Genomic DNA, 15,562 nt, shown 5'->3' on the forward strand with positions numbered 1-15,562 from the left:
CTCTTCCTGGTTTAGTTCACATGCTTGATCTGTGCTTTTCAGGTCGCTACACGCTTTCTTTCGCAGTTCAAGTAAGTATACGTGCTTTTACTAACAATGCTATTCATTAACTGTTAGGTCTATGATTACATTTAAACGAGCTGTGGCGTTTTTAAGAAGCGTCCGTCGAAAAGTAACTAGCTGTGGCTGTGAAAAACTGTTTGTGTTGAGTATTTATTTGTATTCAGTTGTAAAAAAAAAATCAGTTCAAAATGTCCTCTTATTTCGCGTTTTTAGACTCGTGACCTGTTTATCTCAGCAAATTAAGTATGCAACAGCTCTCAGTCACAAAGACGTATGGTCTGTCCCTTTATTACAACAACAGTATGTACGTGTACCTGCTGTTGCTGTTTCATTACATGCTCATGTTTTTGTTTGTAGGAGAAAAATAAAATAATGGCCAAAGACAAATCTTTGACAAATTCAGCGAAAAGGAAGACCTTGAGTTCAAATGGCACGGCTCATACAGAAGAAATGATGGAGACTAAAGTAAAGAAGAAAAAGAAAAAGATGGAAGTAGAGGTGAGTAGCACAGTTCATCATACCTGTTCCTGTTTTAAATGATGCAATGAAATTGCTGAAAATAATAAAGAATGGTTGTTTATTTAATCCAGGAGGCTCCAGTGATTCCTGATGTAGTTGATTCTCTAGAAATGACGGAGACCAAAGTAAAAAAGAAAAAGAAGAAAATGGATATAAAGGTGAGTAGCACAGTCCATATACCCGTACCTGTTTTATATGACTCAAAATTAAATTGCTTAAAATAATAAAGAATGGTTGTTTATTCAATCCAGGAGGCTCCAGTGATTCCTGACATAGTTCATGCAGAAGAAATGACGTTGACTAAAGTAAAAAAGAAAAAGAAGAAGATGGAAGTACAGGTGAGTAACACAGTTCATCATACCTGTTCCTGTTTTAAGTGACGCAAATGAAATTGCTTAAAATAATAAAGAATGGTTGTTTATTTAACCCAGGAGGCTCCAGTGATTCCTGATGTGACAATCACAACCAATGATAGAAAAAAGAAGACAAAGCAAACTGAGGTATGTGTGTTAGTGGTTTCTCTTTGTCTGCTCCTGTTTCTCTGAGTACTCAGGTGAACTCTGACTGCTGATTTTGGTTTCTTCATACAGAAAAACACAGCCCTCAAAACAAGGGTTACAGTGCGGAAAAATACAATTTAGTGCAGCTAAAAGTTAGGTTGTTGGACAAGTAAGTTAAACATGCATTCTTACAATTGAGTTAAGTTACTAAAATGATTTACACAGCCAATAAAATGGCCTAATGTTACATTCCAGGTGGCATCAGACATATTTTTAAAAGCCTAAATTTATATTGATTTAAGTTAAAGAAACATGTCAAAAGTCCCAATAAATGATGTGCATACATCTTAAATAACTGATTCAACACAAGAGTTTCCACAACAGCTGGAGTCTGTGCTTTTACGTTGTCCATTATTGATGTCTTTACACTGATAGCACAGACTCAATGTCATCTATTATCTGCGTGACCTATAGTATGTAGGGGAGTAGAACAGTGTGTGGAAGGGTCGTGGAGCTTCAATAGCTGGCTTCGTCTGTCCAATTTTGTATGGCCAAATGTGCTTGTAGCTGGTAAATACATAGATTTTCCTGAGCCTGACTTGTCTAGCTTGGACCATCTGTTCCTCAGTTTTTCCTGAAAGGTTTCCCCAAGAAAGCTGTAGATGAGCGGGTTCAGGCAGCTGTTAGAAAAGGCCGCCAGCCTGACGGCATGACCTGTCAGGGGGTACTCCTGCCATATTGTGCCGTAGTTTGTGTTACCTCTTAGGAGGTGATAACTTATAAACACATTCTCTGGGAGCCAGCAAAGGAAGAAAACTAACACGGCTGCTGAGATCATCCGCAGGGCTTTCTGCCTGCGAGGATTCTGCTGTTGGCCATCTTGTTCCCTGTGACTCCGCTGTAGCACCCGTGCTATTCTCAAGTAGCACAGACCCAAAATGCAGAAAGGCAGTACAAAGCCCAGCATCACCTCCAGCCACTGAATCTGAGTGACGTTTGCAAAGCAGAAGTGGAGTTCTCCAATGTGGTGCTTTTGAGCAATGGCAAAAGGAAATACGGTGAGCAGAGATGAGGACACCCAGATGAGGCAGCAGCTGAGGCGTGCATGCGGCATGCTGCGCCCCATGAAGCCAGACAGGGCAACAAACCGGTCGAAGCTCATCCAGGATAAGAAGAAGACACTGCTGTACATGTTGACCTGCTGGAAAAGTTTCATGAAGGCGCAAAGGCCGGGCCTGTCGTAGTAGCCCTGCCTCAGGTTGAACACCTCGATCAGCGAGTCGGCCACAAGGGCGAGGTCAGCCACGGCCAGGTTCACAAAGTAGAGGTCTGGGGCTGTCAAGCGGCCCCCGTGGTTCAGGTTGACCACTAAGATGAGGATGTTCCCGAGGAGGCCCACAGGGAACAGGAATGTAATGTAGAGGCTGGAGAGGAAGAGGTTGACAAGATACAGCTGACCAATCTCTGGAGCTGCCTGCAGAAAATCAGAGACGACGTCCTTCGTGTCATTTATCTGAACAGTGACGTCTATGTGGGCCTTGCACATGGTTGTGTCCGTATTACACTTGATCGGGTGTTAGTAGTAGCTCTTTTCCACGGCTGTATCCACAGTCGAGACTGTGGTGTCATCTGTGTCGTCGTCTTGGATGTGTAGTGAAGACAACGCTTTGAACTAGACAAAGACGAGAAGCTTAGTAAGTTGAGCATGTTTTCAGCTTACTGAGAGTTAGATTAAGTGTGAAGAAATAGACAAAAACATCTCTTAAGAGTATCAATAAATTACAGTAAATTTCACAATACTTAATAAACTGTATATTTTAAATACTTTTTTCGGGTAATAATGAATACTTCTTGCTTATATGTAAGTAATTATTTCTGCCCTTACATGATGTCATATACCAAACCAATCAAGGTCATTATACAAGATAAGTTACAAAACTATATTGTTTATCATTGTCTTATAGCTTGGTAAAATTCAAATATAGGTGTTGCTGCATGTTAGTCTCGGGTTTTAAGACGACAACCATGAACTGCAGTGTCCCCGTTGCAGTCTGAGTGGGGACCGTTGTCGCATGATGGTCCCGTTTTCCTCTCCCCCTTGTTTTTCTCTCTACTATCACTAATATTACAGACGTCAAATGCCTGACAGACTAAAAAAAACAACTAAAGCCTTTGATCGTATTAGTGGGACATTTAACAAATACAGACACTTTAGATTTAAATTATAGGACGATATAAGTCTGATAGCTTTGATATAAATCCATTTGTGATTGACTTACCTGAGTTTCCTTGCACTGCATTGCGTCTTACTAGTCCTCCCTGTCCTTATGGTGGTGACTTTGAAAGCAGGTGTCACATTAAACCAAGAGATGTGTTGTGGTGCCTCCCACCACACACAGTGAGAATAGACACACAATGCAGGTAGACACACACACACACACACACACACACACACACACACACACACACCCCTATTTCATCTCCACGTTTTTTTTATTTATTAAAGCTTCTCTTCAATTTATTAGCAAAACATAGTAGTCACAATGAACATCACCTATGTATCTTTATATTGCCTTATTTTATTGCAGAAATAAGTGAAGAAAGTACACACACAGCCAACTTGTCAACAGTGAAGTGTGAACGAGACTATGATTGTAGACTGTTCAAATATATAAATATGGGAGCCAGGGGACTTCAGCCCAACAGTTTATTTACACAAAACAAGATGAAGGACAGTCTCACTTCATCGATTCTTTTCTCCATGGAAACAAAAAGCTGTTCTGCTTTTTTTGTTGTGTATTTGCAGGAACCTGTTTGAGACTGTAGATGGTTTCTCCTGTTAATGCTGTCATGCGTCACATTTTGCATTTGATGATTTTGTGACTTTCCTGTAAGGTGTAGGATATTTCGATCTTTGACTTTCAGTGTTGATACTATGCTTTTAAATGGTGTCAAAGTATAAAATTAAATGTGACGACTTATGCAACCCAGTTCCAGTATGACTTTTCCTACTGGTCTCTGGCTCTGTTCCAACATGTGTTGGCATTGATGCAATATGTGATCCATGTAGGTCAGTTATTCCTTGAACTGGTGTCCGTCTATTTCTTGAAAGAAGTTGAAAAGTTCAGAGTATAACTTATCTGCCTGGTTTTAGTGCTTTTAACAGCTTTAAAAAATAATTACATGAAAAATATTGACACTTTTGGCCTGCACCTCTGACTGACTTTTTTTTATTTTCCTTGACTAAATGTTTCCTATGTGTCATTCTGGGTTTTGCTTAGTTTTTTCCAGGCATTTTGTCTGAATGGGCTTTTGTGCAAATCGTGTTTATGCAAACGGAGTCTGCTTTGCGAGAAAAGAGGTTTGTCTAAGTGCAAGTTCGGGAGAAATATAACTGCACAGACTACCAACAGTAAGTTCTTGTTTACTAGTATCAATCATAGTTAATGTATGGAAACTATAAAAAAAGAAGAAGAAGAAGTTATGGCAAAAGTGACGGTGTACAACAAACACACATTTCTTTGCAAAAATAAAGTATTTTAAAAAAGTTTTGCAAACTCTGGACATTACAAGGTGATGTCATGCTTTTAAAAACATTTAAATTGAAATGAAAAAGAGGCATTAAAAGCTTTAGGAATGTCTCTAATATATCCAATTTCAAAAGTCTTAATTTCGATGCATCAGAAGAGTTCTGCTCTCATATGAGAGCTAGTCTTAATCCTCTATGTCCTGCAGAGTGTCTGTGATCTCAATGTGGGGAGCTATGATGTTTCTGTTTGGCTGTGTGCGCCCCGGGCTTCGACAGAAGTCCCTTAGCTGCCTAAACGCCCCGTGGAGACTCTCTCTACATGGCCTGTGCATGAGCAGCACGAGCAGGAGGCTGACACTGCTCCCTGAGAACAGCACAAACTCAGCCACGCTCAGAAACGCTTGTTCCCTCTTCTCGAGGTCTGCTTGATGTTGTTGTAGCAGCGCTCCTCTCACCAGCGCCACGCCGTAGAAGAGCTGGCAGAAGAACATGACCAAAGTGACTGTCAGAAACACGGGACCCTCCTCGGAACCGGAGAGGAAACGTCCTTTTGATTTCCACTGCCGCACGCAGCCACCTATCAGAAGACCCAGTTGGACGACGTAAGGAATCAAAAAAGCCAGGCACAGCCGAGCCGCTGCATACGACACACCAGCACGGACTGGATCCATAAAACAAACGTCTTTTTCCTGCAGTTTACCCCTGGGTCCACGAAGCCCAGCCAGCAGTAGAGAAATCAGGATAGAAGTCAGGATCACCAGAGTCGCACAGACCCGAGACTTCCTCAGCAGTGCGTGGGACGGTGGATCGATGGTTAGGGTATAAGCCATAAGCACCAAGACCAACAGGCTGCACAGATAGGCTGTGTTGATGGTGAAGGAGAGAGCAGCACAGCCCAAACCTGTGGTACTCAGGTACTTTGGTCTGTAGGCCACTGCATGGAGAGAGAGGAGCAGAAGCAGCAGCTGGAGGACACAAAAGACCCAGAGCAGGCAGTTGAGCCAAGCCAACCGTCTTTGGGCTCTGTAGGTCTGGATGAAGCTGTAGAGCAGGAAGCAGCCTGCGATGAAGCCCAACCCTGCCAAAAAACTGTAGACATAGTTTGCCCTGGAGGTAATGTTATTGGCTGCAATACTCTCAAAGATAGAGATAACTGATGAATTTGAGTTCTCCAAGACGGTGTAATTGTCAGAAAATGGAGGGGTGGTGTTCCTTAGAGTGGGGACCAAGTCCACGCTTTGATTAGACTGGAAATGAGAAAGAAAACACAGATGACATCCTGTTCTCAGCAGCATTACGTTTGAGTATTAAACTATAATCAGTGTTCTTTTACCAAATATATTTTAAACGGTGTTCATGATTGCTCAGCCTGTGAATCATTAAATGTTTTTTTCCACAGAAACGTACTCCTGAACCATGACGTGCATATCCTCCCTAAATTTATTTCAAAGTTGAGATAAAATTGTAACTTAAGTGGAAGTCTTGAATATAGAACCCTTAAAAAAAACACACATGGTGCTGATTAGATCTAGTTTTCTTTCTAAAGATCTTTCTACGACCACTGTGGCCAGTCTTTGTCTGCTCCCTTTTTAAAGAACTGCTTCCTCTGTGAAAACACATGTTTCCACTTACCATTTTTGCTTTCTTCCCCCGCTCGCTTCTGTTTCGTATCCACCAGCCCGACACTGCTGATTGACTCAAAGCTCTCAAAATGATGCTCGTTGCATGGACACGAACGCTCACTGTAAAGGACTTTTTATATTTCTGTAGGCAATACTCTGTCAGCATACTTTCAGAATGACTTCGTGTCCATGTGATCAAATCTTTTTCTCCCCTCCCTCTTTTTTTTTCTTCATCACTTTGCAGACTGAGGTCTGTTCAATCAGAGCATACTGTGTTCTTTGTATAACTTCCTGTGAGAGTTAAACGCAGTCTTTAAGTTGCACTGTGGTTACTGGCGACTGAAGCAAAATGGCTCTATTTTAGATCTTAATTTTCCATTCTAGTAAGTTTAAATAAGCAAAATACTCTGGAGACAGATGGGGATGTAGATACTTAATTTCAAAATGAAAAAGAAAAACTGAAATGCTTTTGTTTTGACACACAATTCATTCCAACAGTAGTTGTGGTTGTTTTTAAACAGTGCAAGCGTGTGATGTGGATAAGAGAGAGCTTCAAATGCAAACCTAAATGGATGTTGCATACCACAGTGAACTTCACACAGTATAAATGCGTGATACTGACCTGCAGACACAGGAAAACCCTTCCCTCCGAGCTGCAGTGCTACAGGAAGTGATTCAAACTCACAAATGTGCCTTAGCTTCCATTTTACACTGTTGCACAAAAAAAGGTCACATTTATTTTAAAATTTTGCATCTACTAGCATTATCTCTGCATTGACTCAGAAAATCATAAATTTCTAAAAAAAAAATTAAATATATGATCACTACACATTTTTCTTATCATTCCATAATAGTCGGCTCATGTGTTTTAGGGTTGTTGGATAATGGTTCATGCAAATGCCGAAAATGAAACGGATGTACTAAGGAAGGTCTGTTCAATGTTAATAACTCCCATGAGTCTTTGTTTTGCTTTGGTTTGTCAGACAGATGAGCTGGAGGGAGAGGAGGACTTGAGCCCCGAAGAGAAACGGGTTCTAGAGAGGAAGATGAAGAAGGTCCTTAAAAAGGAAGAGAAGAAGAGGCTTAAATCTGAGGGAGAAACCGAACAGAAACCTGAAGCAGCCGGACCCACTGCGCCTAAGCATGCCTTAGATTACCTCACCTGGTAAGAGACACCGTTCATTAGTACAGGAGAGGTGCATCGACATAGTGGCCTCCTGTCTATGATGTCATCACTTTTTAAACCATAGGCCCAAAGCACCCATTTGTCTGTCTGCTTTCCACTTGACCAGTTGATGGCTTAAAAGCAATGCACATACATATTTACTCAGTGATGATACGAATCCAGAATACCACAATGGTTCACAAAATGTTTTAAACCTGTTGTCCAGGGATGACTTATTTAATGAGTAAAATTGAATAGAAAAAATCTACGTAATCGGGGAAAGCTAAATTATGTAATGCAATTTAGTACAGCCCCCAAAACATTTGGCATTTTGGTTATGTCGGTTACTTATGTTGATAATGTGTTCATTCAACTGTTTGGTCACTGTTACGGTTTGTTAAGTAATTATATTATATTTGTTATGGGAAATGCCACAGGCCTTAAACCTAAACTCTACACTTCAGTATACTTGTCATAAAGAGAACAACCCAACAAAAATGGTTTGTATAATATATTTTTTTATAAGTCTGAGAAATATAACTCCAATGACCTCACCTTGTCTTGAGACAAAAAAAACCATTATAAAAGAAAATCTTTGTTGCAACTCGAGCATTGACTTTGAAAGATGGTTGTGTTTACCACACAGGCAGGAAATGTGCAAAGTTGCATCGTGGGAAGTGTATGATGCAGTGGATTTGAGTTTGAACCGTATTGGTGATTAAAGCTCTCGGCCTCTACTGCTTTCACTGTTCTTTTTTAATCTGTCTCGTGTTACCAAAGTGCAACATTAGATATCTACAGTACCTTTCCAAGGTTAGGGTCCTGAAGCGTGTTATGTATGAACAAATACAGTATATGCTATACAGCAACCAGGTATAATAACACAAACAACAGACTGGTATCAAAAATCGACGCCTTTCTTCTCTGTGGTTTTGTCTTTGCAGCTGGAATAAAAAGCGCACAGAGTGGAAGTTCCAGAAGACCAGGCAGACGTGGCTACTGCAGCACATGTTTGACATTGCACAGGTAAAATGAACCAGTGTGACGATGGCGATGGTGATGATGGGGGATTTTACTCAGCTGAGGTTTAGAGGAAAGTGTTGAACTCGGAGCAATAACGTCCTGTTTGATTAGTTTGTGAGTTACACACACGCTCTAATCTCCCTTCATAACGTATAACGACATGTTTTTAAGAACGTCATTGTTGTTTTTATTTGCGTTATGTGAATCTAGTGTCGTTGCCACTTTTGTAGAACAGAATGTTGAATATATAAAAAAGTATTTCAGTAATATTTTCTAACTTCCCAGAAAATACTTTTCAAGATACTCTTGTGCTACCTTTTTAGAATTACATTGTTTTAAAAGAACAATATAATGTAATGTATTTTTTTCCCAATAATTACTCCTATTTATTTGCTTGTTTGTTTATGCACTTAAATATGTCAAGTGAACTTGGAGACAGAAAACAGAATTTAAGCAACATGATCAAATAAAATACTTGCTCTCAGATTTCAGATAAGAAGTTCTCCATACTGCTCCGGTACATGGAAGGGCTTCAAGGAGCTGCCAAAGACACCTCAGTCAAGCAGGCCTTAGCCCTGGTAGAAGAGTCAGGACAAGCGCCAGAAGACAAAGATATCCAGCAGAGGGCGCACAGAGCCAGAGAAGTAATCCAGCTGCTCTCCTGAACCCACTACGGTCTAACAAAGACATGAAGTCCACTAGAAAAAGACTGAAACATGTTTGCTGGTCAGTGGACTGAATGATCACCCTGGTCTCCAGATGAGATTAAACATGTTGTTTTGTATGTATTTTTGGGGGTTTTCCCTTTTAGGGAATGGATGCGTTCTGATTAAAAAAATATATGAAATGTTTCTAGGTTGCTTTTTCTTCTATATTTCGTGCGTGCATTGCTGCCTGTAGTTATCAGAATATGTTTTATATAATAGGAAACATTACAAGTACATTTTGATTTCAAGTTACACAGCAGCTACTTGTTCCACCTCCAAATGTAAATCATTCCAGTTTCACCACTATGGACTGATGAGCAGCGATGCAAATTCTTCACAGATGCAACAGAAAGCTGAGAGACCCGTGGAGTAAAACGTTTCTGGAATGTGCGTAGTCAAAACATGTTTGTGCATGTCAAAGCCATCTGTGAAGTCACTGATCAGAATAACTTCATCCACTCCAGGCATCAGCATGATAAACAGTGTTGGATGTGATGTTGTCTCCTACTCAGTGCAACACGCACAGTTGTTTAGGTGCACTAACCAAAGACAATACAGAGTACAAATCTTCACCGGCAACAGTTTTTAGGGACTCTTATTTTCTCTTTAGTGGTTTGTAAACTGAATAAAGCATGATTACTTTCACATCCCCCCCCCCCCCCCCCCGCCTCTTAAAACTTTACAATGCTTGTAATCCAGGAGTTCCCTGGTTCTCAGTGTCACTTGTTTAAATCAACCTGTAGTGCTGTTGACATTTGATATTGTCCAGTGAGTGTCTGTGTCACATTGTTTAACAAAATCTTCAAATCCACTGGGGTGCTTTGAAATGGAGAGTTGACTTGCTCTTGGAGATTTTTCACAGCAGATCGATCAGACCGTTATCTCCTCGTAGGTGTTGCTCCTTAACGGTCACAGCAATTGTTTCTTTTGCTTCATCTGCAACATCTAACAATGACATTACACCTTTATTTGTAGTACACTGTATACAACTTAAATAACGTAACACTTTCTAGATGAGTTCACTTACTTTGTTTTGAATCAAAGGGAATATTGTGTTGAGTGAGGAGAGCGTGCAGTCTCTCAATCTCTTCTCTCTGTTTTTGGTAATCCTTTAAAAAAAAAAAAATACTTTCTGTCACATATTTTAAGCAGCTTTGTAATATCATACATTATGTTGTAGGCTATTATTTGGAAAAGTACATAAATGCACACACCTTTGTACATTTCTGTAAAGAGTTGTGTGTTTCTGCATCAGCTGTCACTTCTGGCTGCTTTTTCTTAACTTTTTGGCTCTTCAGGAGACCAGCGTCCTCAAAAACATCCTTCAAAAGATTGTTGTAGCCCTGCAGCAAACGTCCATTGTGTGTGTTAGTGACGAGACCATTAGAGAAATGACTAAAACTGGAATAAAAATGCAGAGCTTTGAAATGAAAATGGCACATAGGTCTATATGTCTGTAAGAAAACTTTAGGAAAGTCTATTAATTTCATCAGTTTACAATTGATCAGCTAAACCGGTGAAGACCAGTTCTACCTGCATTACCTGCTCAGTAATAAGACCTTCATAGCGAGCCTGCTCAGCTTCATCCCATTCCTTTTGGAGCTCCTCATTCAATGTCGGGTAAACTTTTTAAAAAAAAGAAAGAAGAAAAGCATACAAATAAGAAATCCTTAGTCACACCGCTGACTTGTGCTGTAAGATGATTATTTTTTCTTACCTAAAAGTGAATGTGGATGGCAAACAAGTGGGGTCTCAAAGCTTATCGAGTACACACAGGTACTGGGCTCCGAGACTTGAGCAAGCTTGCTGCTTGCACTGCAGACAAAAATCACCTACATAAACATGAAAGGAAACAAGTTACACTAATTTTCTTGAGTTCATGTTGATTTAATTGTGACTGCTTTTAAGTTGATTGATTTTGAAGTTGTCTGTTCTATGGCTGTGGTGTGAATGTTCAAAACTTTGAGTTTGAAATTAACAGTTGGGGTAAGACTTGAAGTAAATATTAACTGATGTATTTTCTGTTTAAGGTTTTATAATTCTTTCTTCAAGCGTTACTTAATCTGTCTCATATTTAAAAAGAAAGAGTTTAAACTTTTAAAACCTGTGTTACCTTTGTTTCCCTATTTCTCGTTCCACAAGTATCTCCGTCTCTCATCCACATGCCTGTGAAAGTGTTGTTTGCCATTTCCCACTCCTGCCAGATCCTGTTAGTAACACACAAAAGGCTGCTCGTATAACAAACCCGCAGCTTATTGCCAATCATTCAAATACTGATGAAGGTAATGTAATGTAGGGGAGCCACATCTTACCCCAGTATCCCACTGTAGGCATTCCATCTAAATGACTGTTCATGTTGGGTGATGTTGTGAAATGGACAGAATTCATATTTATACCTGCAAAATAACACATGCACAGACACATACTTTAATTTCTTTCCAGATATGTCAATGTAATGTGTATGTATAAGACAATCAGCATCCCAAACAGGGTAGTTGTAAAGAACCAGTGGAAATGGGGCCCACATGTGAGCAAATGTAATATTAAAAAAAAATACTTACGTTGACTCTGTGAGACTGAAGCACTTCCCAGCAAGCCGATGAAAATGTGCAGGGCCTTGAGGAAGACATTGGTGTTGATATGAGTGAATTCAGTGATTGAGTTGATCCACAGAATACATATTGGTAGCTTTGTCAACATCGCCAGGTTAAACCTTTACCTTGAAAACATTTACAACACAGGATTAAGTCAAATGTAGAATTTGAATGATGTCAAACAATTTTACCAGACACTGGAGATGGGGTTACTTTAGGCTGTAGTCTGCTTCCCTGAGCCAGAAGAGGATTGTTCAACCTAAACACAGAAAATCAGTCAGGATGGGGCTAATGTCAACAAGGTGTACACTGTCACAAGACAAATGCTTTACTGAACGTACCCAAAGGGGTTTGGCTCCTCGACTATCTTCATTTTACCAGCGAATCCATGATGTGCTGTATTAAAAAAGGAATCATCAGACTTAAATCAGTTAACACACACCACAAACACAATGTAATGTGGCGCATGTGTTTTGATATCACTGACAAAAACAAAATAGACTCAATGGAGTAGTAGCACTTACTGAAGAGAGACACACAGACCACCCACAGTCTGAAGAAGCGATGTATTCCGTTGTATAAACGCTGCATTGTTGTCTTTTGAGGAACTAAAATGTGCTGTCGGTTGTTTCGAGGTACAGTTCCTGCTTTGCTGGTCCGTAGTCAGATGACAGGACACGTGATAAAAATATAACGTGAGCATGCGCAATAGACGGCTCAGTCGACAACGCGTTTTCAACGAGCCATAGACGATTTAACTAGTTTAAATAGTGTAAAAAAAGAAGTGCGTGCTACTTGCAGACTAATGCCTGTTGTATTGTGACAATCTATTTTAACTATTGAATGGTGTACCCGGAGATAAAATACGAAAGGTTTACTTTTGGCGAGCTACATTAGACAAACTAGTGTGTGTGGTAGAGCTAGCTAGCTAACGTCAGAGCAACACAGGTGAACATGCTGGTTAGTTTTTACACAGCTTGTAATCTGACAATAGCCGACTAGCTGTCCACTGGTTGCAACATGGGAAGAAAGAAACAGGGCTCGTCTGAGCGCACTGGCAACAAGAGCAAAGAAAAAAGGCATAAAATGAAGGGGAAAACCTTAGAGGCCTTTACAGAAGACATGCACTCTGCTTTCGAAGGTAATAATGAATTGACTAATTCAAGTATTAATGATGTCCTAATATTGTTGCTGTTTTGTGCTTGGCCCATATTTCGAGGGTTAAAGTTACATGACTTAAGGTTAAACAAAATACAATGTCTTCTTAAGGCTCTAATTTTAATGATTAAAACAAATGTTATTTGCAACTCTGTCAGTTTGAAATATGAACCTGTTAACTTAGGCTATATAGGAAGTTAATGACACATTCACATCATAATGTACATTTTGTCACTGTGTTTTTCAGCAAGTCTTCACCTAGAGGAGGGTGCAGAGGCCCCCCAGGTGAAAATGCCTTGTCCACTTGCCATGTGGGACTTGGGTCACTGTGACCCCAAACGTTGTACTGGCAGAAAGTTGGTACGCAAGGGCTTTGTACGCACCCTACGTCTCAATCAGAGATTCCATGGACTCATACTGAGTCCAATGGGCACAAAGTATGTGACCCCGGCAGACAGGTGTGCATTTTTTGAATCATAACACATCATGAAGCCATAAACTGGGACATATACCAGTTATTTGTCATGTTTTATTTTGATTGATCAGTGAATAATTGTATATATGAAGTTTGATCTTGAGATGTTTTATGTCTGATCAGCAGCCAAAATCAAATTTTATTATGAAATGGAAGGATATTTTAGCCTTTTTGAATCTGTTGGTAGAACTTATTAATGTTGATTGTTTTCTGCCTGCTTTTTTTATGTTATAGCAAACTAAAATGGTTAATTGATTATCAAAATAGTTTTTGTTTTGTGATAAAACTCTTTTTCTGATCAAATGATTGACATTGTCTTAAAAAACTTAATTCACAGAGAGATTGTGGCTCAAAATGGTTTAGCGGTGATCGATTGTTCCTGGGCCAAGCTGGAGGAGACTCCCTTCAATAAGATGGTCGGAAGTCATCCCAGGTTACTGCCATTCCTTGTAGCTGCAAACCCGATCAACTACGGCAAGCCCTGCAAGTTATCCTGTGTTGAGGCTTTGGCCGCCACATTCTGCATTGTCGGTAAGGACTTAGCTTTAGTTATTTAGGAATGATGTACTGTGTTGGCTTCCAGACAGTTTATTGTATCCTGTTCCAAGTTAAGCCAGTAAAAGTCTAACATGGTGTATCTGATTTTTGCAGGTTTTGAAGAACTAGCAATGCTCTTGTTAAAGAAATTCAAGTGGGGGACAGGGTTCCTGGATCTTAATAGAGTTCTGCTGGACCGATATGCTGCATGCCAGTCGGAGGAAGAGCTGCTCGCTGCAGAAAAAGAATATCTTACATCTGAACCAGTGGAGGAGGAGTTTGGTAAAATGGCGGAGAAATTAATAAACTGGGGGTTGTTTCAGTGTTTACCAATATATTTGTGCAGCAGAGATGTTTGGGGTCATTTCAGTTTTTGTCCCATATCTGTCTTTATTTTATTTTTTTTCGGCTTCATGTTAAACTTTTATTCTCAAAATAGATCATATCTAATTAAACTTTACTATGGTAAAATCATGCGTAACTTGATTTTTGGAAAACTAGGCTAAATATCATAATTGAATTCTTTTTCACAATGTGTTTTCCTATGGAGACTCACTGACGCTAAATTATTATTGTCTCATTAAGTGACTAAGCTCAAGATGTTGGCAGTGATTCAGGGGTCTGGAACCGGGCTAATTGTTTCTAGCGTGTCTGAAAAATTGACCCAAACAAAGAGAGTGATGCATTTTGTTGCTGAGTGATGACCCCTATTGTCAAAGCTTTTTCTGAACAAAAGCTAATTATCTACCTTGTTCACAGATCCATTTGACGTCAACTCAGGAGTAACATGTGGGAATCTCAACAGACGCTTGTGGTAAGTATTTAATATTGCTCATGAGGGCATTTATTTTCAACCGCTATCAGAGTGAGGTAATCCCTCAGACACATGTAAGTTTGCATACTTTGTAGTAATGCAATTATGATAAATGAAGCATTAGCACTGATCCTGTCCTTTCACTGGTGCATTTTGTCCAATTTTAGATCCTGCATTTATTTCTGCTAGTATGTCACTATATACAAGTTTGACATTTGAACTGAAATAACTTGTTCAACATTGTTTGGAATATACACAATATTCTTCAAAAAACACATGCACATCAGTTTATTTTCCATGGGTTTAGTTACCAAAGTTCTTTAAACTGTATTTCTGTATTTAGTGCACCTGAAGATGAGGATACAGACACCTCGGAGGAGGAGAAGGAAGAGGAAGAGGAAGATGATGATGATGATGATGAAGATACAAAAACGGAGAGCAACATTGATTCAAGAACAGTATCACATCATCATGAAGAGGATAAGACTGGATCAAAGTAATCACAATAAAGCATATTTTATGGATTTTTACTCCAAGGACTAACGAAACTTTTTCAACACTCATGAGTCATAAATAACCTGAAGGCTAATTGTGGCTCTGCACTTTTGTACAAACATCCCCGAAAAAAAGTATACAATCAATTGTATGTTTGTCTTCGTGTGAACGCAGACTAAATAAACGAGTTCTTGCAACTGTTATATTGAAATACGTGGTGGTTGTTGTTCGGTACGCATGTTGTGATGGACAGACGTGTGGGCTTCTGCACAAAAGTTGAAGCAGCCTGAAGAGTTAAAATGGTGTAAGAGAGCTGAAGAGAAACCTCGCTACGATGCATCATTAGTCAATCTGCAACAGA

At 39.7% G+C, this 15,562-nt stretch overlaps 3 protein-coding genes and 1 pseudogene across 3 annotated transcripts; 2 read left to right on the forward strand and 2 right to left on the reverse strand.

The window, feature by feature from the left end:
* Positions 1-19: 19 nt before the first annotated feature.
* On the forward strand, positions 20-9,272 carry LOC137789270 (uncharacterized protein C7orf50 homolog). The gene is made up of 8 exons (XM_068582669.1): positions 20-71; positions 421-561; positions 654-740; positions 834-920; positions 1,014-1,082; positions 7,217-7,398; positions 8,343-8,424; positions 8,907-9,272. The coding sequence occupies exons 1-8, from the start codon at positions 21-23 to the stop codon at positions 9,084-9,086; spliced, it is 879 nt and encodes a 292-aa protein (XP_068438770.1). The 5' UTR covers position 20; the 3' UTR covers positions 9,087-9,272.
* On the reverse strand, positions 1,430-3,382 carry LOC137789679 (G-protein coupled estrogen receptor 1-like; annotated as a pseudogene).
* Positions 8,323-12,370, reverse strand: gnptg (N-acetylglucosamine-1-phosphate transferase subunit gamma). The gene is made up of 11 exons (XM_068582668.1): positions 12,247-12,370; positions 12,064-12,118; positions 11,914-11,981; positions 11,690-11,744; positions 11,441-11,524; positions 11,242-11,335; positions 10,846-10,960; positions 10,671-10,753; positions 10,343-10,471; positions 10,156-10,237; positions 8,323-10,073 (listed from the first exon to the last, which is right to left on the reverse strand). The coding sequence occupies exons 1-11, from the start codon at positions 12,311-12,313 to the stop codon at positions 9,985-9,987; spliced, it is 921 nt and encodes a 306-aa protein (XP_068438769.1). The 5' UTR covers positions 12,314-12,370; the 3' UTR covers positions 8,323-9,984.
* A 69-nt stretch (positions 12,371-12,439) lies between these two features.
* Positions 12,440-15,404, forward strand: tsr3 (TSR3 ribosome maturation factor). Its single transcript, XM_068583525.1, has 6 exons — positions 12,440-12,863; positions 13,128-13,338; positions 13,693-13,886; positions 14,007-14,174; positions 14,652-14,706; positions 15,050-15,404. Exons 1-6 carry the CDS (start codon positions 12,743-12,745, stop codon positions 15,204-15,206), a joined length of 906 nt encoding a protein of 301 aa, XP_068439626.1. The 5' UTR covers positions 12,440-12,742; the 3' UTR covers positions 15,207-15,404.
* The last annotated feature ends 158 nt before the right edge of the window (positions 15,405-15,562 follow it).

This window comes from Clinocottus analis, unplaced genomic scaffold, assembly GCF_023055335.1.
Source record: "Clinocottus analis isolate CAN_PGR_092001 unplaced genomic scaffold, fCliAna1.0.p SCAF_19, whole genome shotgun sequence".
NCBI classification, from domain to species: Eukaryota; Metazoa; Chordata; class Actinopteri; order Perciformes; family Cottidae; genus Clinocottus; species Clinocottus analis.

Coding starts and splice junctions, on each gene's coding strand:
- tsr3 (XM_068583525.1), top strand. CDS start 12,743: ATGGGAAGAAAGAAACAGGGCTCGTCTGAGCGCACTGGCAACAAGAGC. Junction 13,887..14,006: donor CGCCACATTCTGCATTGTCG/GTAAGGACTTAG, acceptor TGATTTTTGCAG/GTTTTGAAGAACTAGCAATG. Junction 14,707..15,049: donor AATCTCAACAGACGCTTGTG/GTAAGTATTTAA, acceptor TTCTGTATTTAG/TGCACCTGAAGATGAGGATA.
- LOC137789270 (XM_068582669.1), top strand. CDS start 21: ATGCTTGATCTGTGCTTTTCAGGTCGCTACACGCTTTCTTTCGCAGTT. Junction 921..1,013: donor AGAAGAAGATGGAAGTACAG/GTGAGTAACACA, acceptor TATTTAACCCAG/GAGGCTCCAGTGATTCCTGA. Junction 8,425..8,906: donor ACATGTTTGACATTGCACAG/GTAAAATGAACC, acceptor ACTTGCTCTCAG/ATTTCAGATAAGAAGTTCTC.
- gnptg (XM_068582668.1), bottom strand. CDS start 12,313: ATGCAGCGTTTATACAACGGAATACATCGCTTCTTCAGACTGTGGGTG. Junction 12,119..12,246: donor GGTCTGTGTGTCTCTCTTCA/GTAAGTGCTACT, acceptor TTTTTAATACAG/CACATCATGGATTCGCTGGT. Junction 10,472..10,670: donor AAGGTCTTATTACTGAGCAG/GTAATGCAGGTA, acceptor CGTTTGCTGCAG/GGCTACAACAATCTTTTGAA.